The sequence below is a fragment of the Syzygium oleosum genome, unplaced genomic scaffold (genome assembly GCF_021117445.2).
Source record: "Syzygium oleosum isolate NSW1041296 unplaced genomic scaffold, Sole_v2.1 Sole_v2.01, whole genome shotgun sequence".
In the NCBI taxonomy this organism is placed as follows: domain Eukaryota; kingdom Viridiplantae; phylum Streptophyta; class Magnoliopsida; order Myrtales; family Myrtaceae; genus Syzygium; species Syzygium oleosum.
In genome coordinates, this window is record NW_026607485.1 from 30,646,240 (window position 1) to 30,657,632 (window position 11,393).

At 39.3% G+C, this 11,393-nt stretch overlaps 1 protein-coding gene across 1 annotated transcript; it reads right to left on the reverse strand.

The window, feature by feature from the left end:
* Window positions 1-719: 719 nt before the first annotated feature.
* LOC130140513 (cytochrome P450 81E8-like) lies at window positions 720-3,366 on the reverse strand. The gene is made up of 2 exons (XM_056320074.1): window positions 2,374-3,366; window positions 720-1,432 (listed from the first exon to the last, which is right to left on the reverse strand). The coding sequence occupies exons 1-2, from the start codon at window positions 3,283-3,285 to the stop codon at window positions 845-847; spliced, it is 1,500 nt and encodes a 499-aa protein (XP_056176049.1). The 5' UTR covers window positions 3,286-3,366; the 3' UTR covers window positions 720-844.
* Window positions 3,367-11,393: the final 8,027 nt, after the last annotated feature.

Sequence of the window (11,393 nt, forward strand, 5' to 3'; positions counted from 1 at the left end):
TTCCGAAGTGTTTGTTACTATGTAGAGATAGCAAGCAAAGTTCAGGTTTATTATTGGTTTGTTATTTGTATAATATCGAGCAAACCTCTTCCAATTATTTTTCTTGAGGAGGCGCCAAAGGAAGACTTGGCTTTCATAAATTTAAGGGCTCGCATATGATTCTTGAGCATTTAGTCTTTCTTAATTCAATTTAAAGAAGATCAACGGACTATAATACGGATCATTCACACTACCCATAAACTTTGTCCATGTGAGCCTAGAAGGTAGCACTTTTTGGCACGTCTCGTCATTGAAAGCACGAAACATTTGTCAACAGACTCTTGCTCAAAATCATAGACGGAAACACACATTACCACTGTGATGTTTGCATATCTCATGTTCATTAGGTATGGGGTATGGCCGGTCGTGGGCCAAGACTGAATGGTGACGTGGGCGGGTCTTGAGCCTCGCTCTGTGGTAATGGGACTTCTTATCCCATTTTCAAGTTCAAACTCATCTTCATGATTATCACAATTTATGTTGATTCCAAATTTACGTACTTCCATCTTTATCAAGTATGACGTAGTGTCACAAGTTTCTTCAGCATTTTCGATGGAAATCGCAATAACTTTGCAGGACAAAATTTAGAGTCACAACCATGCTGTTGCCAAATTCACACTTTTGTGGCTATAAAAAGTCACATTCTAGACGAAACGAAAAAGGGTTTTATTTTATTTAGATCAACATAGAACGAAACTTGTCTTTAAGACTTGAACCATCATCATACACGCCACAGTTCTTAACAACTGATTATTTATTTTTGCAAACACCATCCACGGACTAGTAGCAATATCTTCACTCCCACTCAATGCTCAGCAATCCTCGCCATGATTTTACGAGGTTTGCACATGGCTTCCAACTGCACCCCCTTAGGCATATTAATTCCTTCTTCACTTATGCTTTTCCATTCAAAGCACTGGATCAACGATCCCAAAGCTAAATTGATCACTCGTTGGGCCATGTCTTCTCCGGGACAGGCTCGCCTCCCACGCCCAAATGGCAAGAACTTGAATTGCCCATCATCTCCATTTTCAAATCTTTCGGGTTTAAAGCTTGTCGCATCATCCCACAAGTTCGGGTCCCTATGAATGCTCCATGCATTGATGAATACTGTGGTCTGACGAGGTACATTATAACCACCTATGGTGCAATCCTCTGATGACATGTGTGGAACCAGAAATGGCGCTGGTGGTTTCAAACGTAGAGTTTCCGATACAATGTTTTGGAGATAAGGAAGTTTTGCAATGTCTGTTTCATCTATCAAGCATTCTTGGCCAATCACACTATCCAACTCCTCAGCAGCTCTTTTTAAAGAATTCGGATTACTCAGTAAAAACGACATTGCCCATTCCATTGTCGTAGTAGAAGTGTCGGTGCCTCCTACAACCATGACCTATAGAAGAATATATAACAAAAATACATTATCATCAAATTGTCATACTACTATGTTGCACAATCAAATACTTGAATATGACGGTATCATCCATGTATCCCACCATACTATCTTCTCCAAATATTAAAATTCTATAAAGTAACTGAGAAATGATAATAAAGAAAAGTATAGCTGTCCTATCATCAAATGGTCGAGTAAATGTGGACACATTAACAAACATAATAAGATTTGTATTAACACTGTATCTCGAGTTTGATCTCGCAAAGAAAACCCGATCCAAGTATGTTTCCTAGTTTATGTGATTTCCTAATTTGAGTAAATTTCATAAAAGGGATAACTATTTCGGATCCAAATATTATATAAGAGGGGAGTTTTGGTTTCTACCCCAAGGAGGGCAAGTGAAGTTTTCGCCATAACAATCAATTGTAGGCCGTCCTCGTAAATTACATCATTAAGAAATTGTGAGTGTTTCAAAACCAATAGATCTTGTGATAAAATTCTTAAGTTCATTTGTGAGGTTGAGATATGGTTTCGCGAGTCATTGTGAGGTCTAAATACTGTGAGTTATTGAGTATAATTGAGGTTTAGGAAACTCTGAAAATATTTGAGTGATTTGAGTATGGTTCAAATCTTCATATTTATCTTGATCTATACAAGAATCTTGTGCTGCTCTCCCCATGGACCAGGTCCCACCGACCGAATCACGTAAATTCAATGTCCTATAATTTCCTTGTGGAAGAAAATATTTTGGTTGCGGAAATATGTTATCCTTTTTCAAATGGAAACTCGTATATATGGAACCAACTTCAGTTGCAAGATTTATCACAAGATTGAAACAATCAATTATGTATTTTAAAAGACACGATGGATGATACGCCTTATGTGTACGCACTATTCCATGATGAGGATGAGATGCAAAGATTTGTCGAAATTCTACGTACCATTGTTAGCCCTTTAATGATCTCATCAGTGTAATACTCGGGCTGCGTCTCTTGCAACGAAAGCAAATGATCCACCATAGTGTCCGTACTCCTACCACCACCCTTTTTGCTACTAGCTCTGTGTTCTTCAATCAAATTTTGTAAGAACTCGTTCAACCTCTTGCTCAACCTAGACACGTTCTTCTCATAATCCCTGAAAACCAACCTCAAAATACTCAAGAAATCCCCTGGATACACACCACCGAAAGTATACTGCAGAATTTCAGATATCATCTCACGAAACGACCTAGCCTCCTCGACATTGGTCACATCTTCCCCATAATACCTCTTCCCAGTCATCATCCTTACAACGATGTTGACTATCATCTCCAAGAACATCGATCTTAGCTCCACCTTAGTGAAGTCACCGGGAGATGATGAGGTTCTTTTGTTTAGAGTAAGCAGGAGTCGCTTGATTTCATCCCTTCGAATGGGCAAAAAGGAGTTGAGACGGGTGGAGGAGAAGATCTCTAGGGTGCAAATGCGGCGGAGGTTGCGCCAGTGGTCGCCATACGAGGCCAGGGTAAGAACTGTGCTGTCGTACCCAAGGTGCTTGGTGGCGAAGCTGGTGGGGCGGTTGGCAAGCACGAGATCGTTTTCAGTACAGCATTCTTTGGCGGCTTCTGCTGACGAGATGACGACGACCCGGCGGGAGCCGAAGCGGAGAGAGATGACGGGGCCGTAGGATTGGGAGAGGGAGTGGAGTGTTCGGTGGAGGGGGAGTTTTATGAGGTGGAGGTGGCCAAGGATAGGGATGGAAGGCGGGCTCGGCGGGAGGTTCTTGGGTTGCTTCAACCACGAAGAGAAGAGCTTGAGAGTGAGGAGGAGGAAGAAAATTAGAGAAAGGAAAGTGTAAGGTGATGAAGCCTCCATGGTTGGGACGAACTTGATATTGGCGAGGGCTGTGGAATCCAATGATCATTGCAACTCTAGCGGAAAGCCTTTAAAAGCATGTTTCGCTCGCGGCCAAAATGACCACATTGAGCCCGTGGAATAAAACAATCATGTTCCGCCCAGCGAGGAAAACGTTGATGCAATTATTGAGAGGAAATATGTAACTCATGAAGAGGACTTGCGGCTGAGATTTGAACACGTTCCCCATCAATAAAGATTCGTGCTAACCACTCTCGGGACTTGAACATTTCTCAATAATTAAAGGGTTGGTAAAGAGGGCCATTTATAGAATCGATGAAGATATCGGTTGGAAGAAAACATGCAGATCGAGTCGTTTTAGCTATATATGGAACTCAGCAGCCTAGGTCTTCAGAGAAAGAGACCCAATCTTCTTTCCTCTTTGAGAATATTTAAAATATAGTACCCTTATTGTCTCTTTCCCTCTCTATTGTTGCTTTCTTTCTTTTCTGATGCATATTGACACGTGAAGGTCCCTATTACGGTGCTCTCTAACTGTAAGAAATGATTATTCCCTCTTTCTTTCCTGTTTAGTTCCTGTACGCAATAAAAGTGGGCTCCCAAATATCAAAGAGAAATCATAAAATAATCTTGACTTCCTTTGTATATATTGCAAATTCAGTGAAGGACGTGCCCCCTTTCTTGTTTTGAGAAAGATACATTGCTCAAATAATAAAGATTACATATACGTCCTCGCGTGCAATATTTCTTTCTCATTTATGAATAGTGCTAAGATCTTTTATTATTCCCCTTTTATTTCCTTTGTATATATTCCTTTGACCATGCATGTGCCCAATCTTTCTTGCCTCATTGATCCGATTATACCGTGGAGAAAAAATCTCCAGGTCCACCAAACTTTCACGGGCTTAGTTCAAGTAAGCTCAGAACTTTAAACCACCGCCAGTCCTATTTCTATGCTCCTAATAACTATATGCTATGTTCGACCAAAACAAAAAACTATATTACTATGCAATGTAATTTTAATATTTTTGTTAGGGGCTAAAGTTTAGTCCCTAATTTTTCTATGCAATTATTCTTAATGGGACACCAAAATTTAGGTGTCAATATCAACCTCATCTCTTTTTAAATTGGTAAGTTTCAAGAACGGACATTATTCACTTTTGATTTTAGTTAAGTTTGCAATTAAACTCCCCTTGAAATTTCCTTTTGTAGTGCAATTTTTGTATTGCATTCATTCCATTTTATAAACTCAAGCAATCAATATCTCACTGTCACTAGTATTTACTATGGTCATTCAATCACTAATTTTGCTCAAATGTCAATGGATTTGACAAGCGGACGTCCAAAGGTGCTGGACAATGTATTCTGGATCGTACCATTGGAGTTGTGTCAGTCACATCTCTAAATTAAGACGCACCTTCATTCGTTAATGCTCATCTTTTTGGGCTCATCCTCGATTTAGTGTTAAAACAAATTTGTTCTCCTACCACCTTGAGTTTGAGTTTGAGTTTGAGTTTGAGAGAAGATGTTCGAATATCAGTGTTGACTTTTCTTTGTAATCGATGAAGTGATGTTAAATGATTGTTACTATGTATAGATAGCAAGCAAAGTTCTGGTTTATTATTGGTTTGTTATTTGTATAATATCAAGCGAACCTCTTCCAATTATTTTTCTTGAGGAGGAGCCAAAGGAAGACTTGGCTTTCATAAATTTAGTCTTTCTTAATTCAATTTGAAGAATATCAACGGACTATAATACGGATCATTCACACTACCCATAAACTTTCACTACAAAAAAACAATGATTTAGCCACGAAAAATTAGCGATGAAAAATTATTCGTCGCTAATTTACGACGCAATTTGCGACGAAAATTAAATTTGTCGCTAATTTGCGATGAAAATTAAATTCGTCGCTAATTTGTGACGAAAAAAAAATTCGTCACAAATTAGCGACGGAATTTGCGACGAAAACTAAATTCATTGCTAATTTGCGACGAACTATATTCGTGGCAAAATTCGTCGCCAATTTTTTAATAATTTTTATTTTTTTTATTTTTCTTTTTTTTTTTTTTCCCTATATTCTTCGCCGGTCGCCGGCTAAGACTAGTGAGTTCGACCTCACCGGCCATGGGCGAGGCTAGCCCTCGCCGGCATTAGCAAGGCCGTTCAACCTCGCCGTCGCCCAAATTTGTGGCGACGGCGAGGTCGAGCGGCGGCCATGGCGAGGCTACTCGGCCTCCCCTAGATCTAGGGGCCGCTGCTCGACCTCGCTGTCGCCCAAATCTGTGGCGAAGAGCAGAGGCGCACAAAATGACCACGTTGTGCTCGTGGCCGAATAAAATAACCATGTTCCACCTAGTGTGCATGATGGCTAGCGACAGTATCTGTCTATGATTTTTTATTTTACTAATTAATAAATCCGAAAACGCATCATGAAAATGAAAAGGATTCGCTTGTTAGCTGATGCATTACTTTTTAGGAAAAAACCAATGGAATATATTAATTAGTCGCGCCATCCATCTTTGAAAGCATCTAATATGAACATGGAAATCGAGAATATATGCACACGACTTTTGTCAGCTAATCATTATTTTATCCGGTAAAGATAAAAAAGGACCTCCGTTATTTTAATTGGACTTGCTTTTATTAAACCGAGATGTCTTCAAAGCAAATTAGCATAGATACGGCCACATTTTTTTAGCTGAATCCAAAACCTAGCAAAAGCCAAAGGAAAACGTTATGCATGCCACATATTCCAAATTCAGAGAGATGGGCAACCGAATGGTCAAGTTTGGTCCTCTTTGTATTATTTTAACCCTTTTTTTTTGGCTTGAAGTTTTAGTTTAGGTTATGTGCAAATAATTTTGCAACAGTCATCGGAATATTGCTTCTATAAAAGTACACCCCCGCCCAAAAAATGAAAATTTCACAATAAAATAGGCCCTTTAAAGCATGCCTATTATAATCAATTACATTAGAATGATCAATTGGAGCATAACACATTGATTATTTAGCAAATAATGCATCACAAGACAGGAAATTGATTAAATGGACCTAAGCAAGCAACTTCTAAATGACATGCATGGAATGACATGGCATGACTGATGACGTGGAATATGACACGGCATTGATGTACCAAATTCTATATGACATGCGCAGACATTTTTTGTATTTTTCATTAAATTCGAAATTAAGTAAATACCCTAATTTAAACATGTAATCTATCCTAGAAAAGAATCCAATTTATTCTAAGATGATGTTTTTTGGTATTTTCAAAACAGGGCAATTGTCCGAATAGAATCTCATGTAATCCACACGCGCAATCCATGGAAATTTCAAATTAAAAGATTGCAATTGTCTAAAAAATAACTCATTGTCTCACGGGTTAAATAAAAGATCATCACAATCTTTAGGCACAACAATTGTCCAATATTAAATTGACATAATTAGAAAAATGATTCGATATCTTTACGGATCAAATTAGCAGTTAAATCAACTTTTTCAATAAGCCCTAATTGGATATGCCTAAGATCTCAAATAAATCAATTAGATAATAAAATGTTGAGAAAAATCCCTAATGAGTTTTGAGGAATCACAAAACTATCTGTTACTGACCAGAATTACACTTAAGTTATTTGATGTAGGTAAATGCTGAGTCATCAGACTTAGTCGATGAAAGGACTTTGTCATCAGACTCAAAATTACTCGTCAGATTAAATGAGTGTTATTTTTGGCAAGTTTATGCAGGATAATCAAATTGATATTTCAATAATTGGCAATCACAAGATCATCCCTTAAACACCAAGAACTACACTTATGGAAACCTTGATTTGATTGTATGGGCGATCAAATCACTCGGAGATAATGATTCTTCTTCTAACGGCTATGCATCTTCTTTTGGGAAGTTTCTCCAACGGTTTAATTTGAAGATCAGTCCTCTGAAAATTTTCCAACGGATAGATTGGAAGTAGAGGAGTATAAAAGGAGTGCAAACGTCATACAAGAAATAAAAACCAGAATCGAGAATTCCAAAGTCTGAATAGAGCTTCGATCTTATACACTTGTGATTGCTGTTTTTCACGTTGTGACTTTACAAAGAAAATTACTTGAGCGAGAAATGTACATGATAGTAGGAGTGTCAGAACCGAACCGAGATACGAACCGAACCGAACCGAACTGAAAATTCATGCATTTTCGGTTCAGTTCGGTTTCGGTTCGGATAATAAGTAAATGAATTTGGTTAGCATAACGGTTCGGTTCGGCTCGGTTGAAATCGGTTCGGATTTCGATTTTTTAATGTGTTTTTCTTCCCTTCGCGCGTTCTCTCTCCTCAATCTCACTGTTCACTACTGCTCACCTCTCACTCACTTTTCTCTCTCTCTCTCTCTCTTTCACTTTTTTACTTTATTCTCTCTCTTCCTCTGTCTTTGCACTCTTACTGCTGTCCTCTTTCTCTCTCTTTCCTACTTTATTCTCTCTCTTCCTCTTCCCTCACAGCATTATCATCTCCGAAAAAGTGATGAAACACATTTTTCTCTCTAGCTTCTTGAAGTTGGGCCAGGTGCCGCGCTTGAGGTGCTCGGAGGCGGTCCGTGACGGGTTGGAGACGGAGAAGACGGCCTCATAGAGGGAGTGCCGGAGCTTCACGGCCTTGGCGAGGCCGGTGTCGGCGTTGTGGACGAGCATGGGCTCGAGGTGCGCTCAGTATCACGCGCCCTTCCCCTTGACGGCCTTTGGCCGTCGCATGTCGAGCCCCTCGTAGCGCTTGTTCACGGCCTCGGCCGTCAGCTCGTCGGCCGATGCTGACATCGAGACCGAGTCCACCTGGGCCGGCGACGGCGGCTCCAAGGTGTTTGTGATGGCCGCCATTAACCAAACGAGTCGTCCGAGTCCCAGTCCTCGCTTTTTTGTTGTTAGAGCAGGTTCAGTCGCTGGAAGTTTGGTCTCTGGGGAGTGTCCATGGCCGACTCCGGTGATCTGGTGGGGCCTTTCGGTGGTGGGTCATCAATTGACCTGCTTCTTGACGGGAAGAAGAAAGAAGAAGCAGTCTCATAGAGAAGGGTAGAGAAAGCGGAAGAAGAAGACGAGGAGGAGGAAGGGAAGAAGTGCCAAAAAAGATAAAAAAGAAAACCGAACCGAACTGATCTGAACTGAACCGCGTTTTTGGTTTCGATCATATTCGGTTCGTGTGGTGTTTCGGTTCGGATCAAGCACACGTCTAAACGGTTCGGTTCGGTTTTCCTAGACACCCAAACCGAACTGAACCATTGACACCCTTACATGATAGTGTAGTCTATCATCTGAGAAGCACTGCTCTTGTAATCTTCTGGTGATTCAATAGTGAAACACAGCCAACAGGCTGCCAGTGTGAAGAGTGGACGTAGGCCCGACAAAGTCGAACCACTATGAAGATCTGTATGCAGTATTCTCTCTCCCTAAACTTTTATTTATTATTGTTGACATTATATTGCATACATATCTGTCAAACAAGTTCATCAGAACATCATCTTAGTCATCAGACGCAATCATCTGACAATAACTTATATACAAGTTTGCCATACACATTCATCTGAAATTAATCATACGAGTTGTTGACCTCGACTATATTCATTCCGCACGTTTAAATAATGCAATTTGGTAAAATCACCTATTCACCCCCCTTTAGGTGATAGCACTAGTCGTAACATAAAATATATCCAGAATTAGCAATTAAGCAATTCAAATCAAATCGGATAAAATTATTACCTAATTTGAAATGCACGAAATCTTATCGGAATAGGGCAACGGATCATGGATGAGGCTCGGCCGACGGTCGTATCACAACGGTGTGGCCGGTGGCTCTAGATGGACTCTCAGCTCTTAGCTTGCGCATGTCGTGGTGTGGTCTAAGGAAATACCACGTAAGTTCATTCAAGTCAGTTCCATTCATAACGTTCACCAAAACCAACTTTCATTGGTCTAAGGAAGGCATATGCACTTATATATTGTAGGGTCACTAGGGTGGTCTTTGGCACATTGGCATCCCACCCCACTGCTTATAGCCTATTATGCTGCTTTCGAGGTTATATAAAATCTGATCCACATCCAAAGATTAGGCAAGAAACATTTGAAGAGAAGAAACAAAGGATCAATGCAAGAGTGATTGAGAAAATATGTGGCGATTAACTCATGAATTACGTAAAGTCATGAGTACCTAGGTTGTGATTTTTTCACCAAAAATTGCCGGAGTTCATATAGCATCTCTTGGTTGAAAATAGGCAATGAACTTTAATTTCGTGACGTGCATGATGGCGTTGGGACATGACAATCGTCACTGTCACTAGTATATAGAAAAATGATACAAATAGTTCCTGAATTTTGACCAAATGTGCAATTTGATCCCAGAACTTTTAATTTGTTCAATGTAATCCTTGAACTTTAGCATAATATTCAATTTGGTCCCTGAACTTTTAATTTGTTCAATATAGTCCCTGAACTTTAGTATAATATTCAATTTGGTCCCTGAAATTTTAATTTGTTCAATATGATCCCTGAACTTTTAGTATATGTTCAATTTAGTCCTGAACTATTTGAAAATGTTCAATGTAATCCTTTCATCAATTCAAGTTCAGGGACTATATTGAACATTTTCATATAGTTTAGGGACTAATTGAACATGTATTAAAAGTCCAGGGACCGCATTGATCAGATTAAAAGTTAAGGGACCAAATTGAATATTAAGCTAAAATTCAGGGACTATATTGAACAAATTAAAAGTTCATGGATCAAATTGCATATTAGACTAAAGTTCAGAAACTGTTTGTGTCATTATCCCTAATATATACTATGGTAACTCAATCACTAAGTTTTCTCAAATGTCAATGGATTTGACAAGCGAATTTCCAAAGATGTTGGACAATGTATTGTGGATCGTACCATTGGAGTTTGTCAGTCACATCTCTAAATTGAGATGCACATTTATCCGTTAAGGCTCATCTTTTTGGACGCTTCCTCAATCTAGTGTTAAAACAAATTTGTTCTCCTGCGACCTTGAGTTTTAGTTTCATAGAAGATGTTCGGATATGACCGTTGACTTTTCTCTGTAATCTTTTTTTTTTGTCTATCCTACTCTAACTCTTAACTCACTCTCAGACTTTTGTCCTACCTCTTACAGGGCGTGAGAGTCGAAACCCACATCTAAAACTACACGTCCCCACACCTAACCCCCTTAAGAAAGTGGAGAATCGAACTCCCCACCTCCCTCTTCCCAAGTAAGAAGAGTGGCCACTGGGGCCAATCCCAGTGGTTTTTTCTTTGTAATCTATGAAGTGATTTTACAAGATTTGTTTTCCGAAATGGCTGTTATTATGTATAGATAGCAAGCAAAGTTCAGGTTTATTATTCGTTTGTTATTGTACAATACTAAGCAAACCTCTTTCAATTATTGTCTTGGGGAGGCTCCCAAGGAAGACTTGGCTTTGATCTATTTATAGGCTCGCATGTGATTCTTGAGCATTTAGCCTTTTCTAATTGAATTAGTAGAAGATCAACATGCCATAATACGGATCATTCACACTACCCATAATCTTTGGCCAAGTGAGCCTAATAGGTAGCACTTTTTGGCACGTCGCGTCACTTTCAACTTTAGTTATTACTTAAAAATATTGGATGATGACAACTGGTTACTCCATAATAAAAAAGTGAAGAGACGCGAACAAGAGTCAACTTAGTTGGTAAGAGAGTATGCTCTCTGCTTATGGTCTCGAGCTCAAGTTTAGTTGGGAGCACCATCAGAGTAAAACCTTAAATGTATCAGGCTGATGTGAGGGATTGCACCCTTAAATTCGTTCAGAGAGATTGACTTGATGAGTTGTAATGAAATTAGTTCGGACACCAATTGATCTTTGGAGAGACAACCCTCTAGTAGTTAACTTATTTGACAGATTCGCGACTTGTTATGTTAATCCTCAACGATGTTATTATAAAAAGACTCGCGTTAGAAATGGGGGTTAATTCCAAAAAAAAAGTACCAACTTTAGATTGAAGGATAATTCTGACCCAAACTTTTTTTGTCATGTAAAAAAGCACCAATTTTAGGTCAAGGGACAATTTTGGCCCAAACATTTTTT

Bases quoted from the DNA above. Each gene is read 5' to 3' on its own strand.
- LOC130140513 (XM_056320074.1), bottom strand. From the start codon at position 3,285: ATGGAGGCTTCATCACCTTACACTTTCCTTTCTCTAATTTTCTTCCTC. The intron at 1,433-2,373 runs GTACGTAGAATT...ATTCTTCTATAG, and splicing joins TCATTAAAGGGCTAACAATG to GTCATGGTTGTAGGAGGCAC.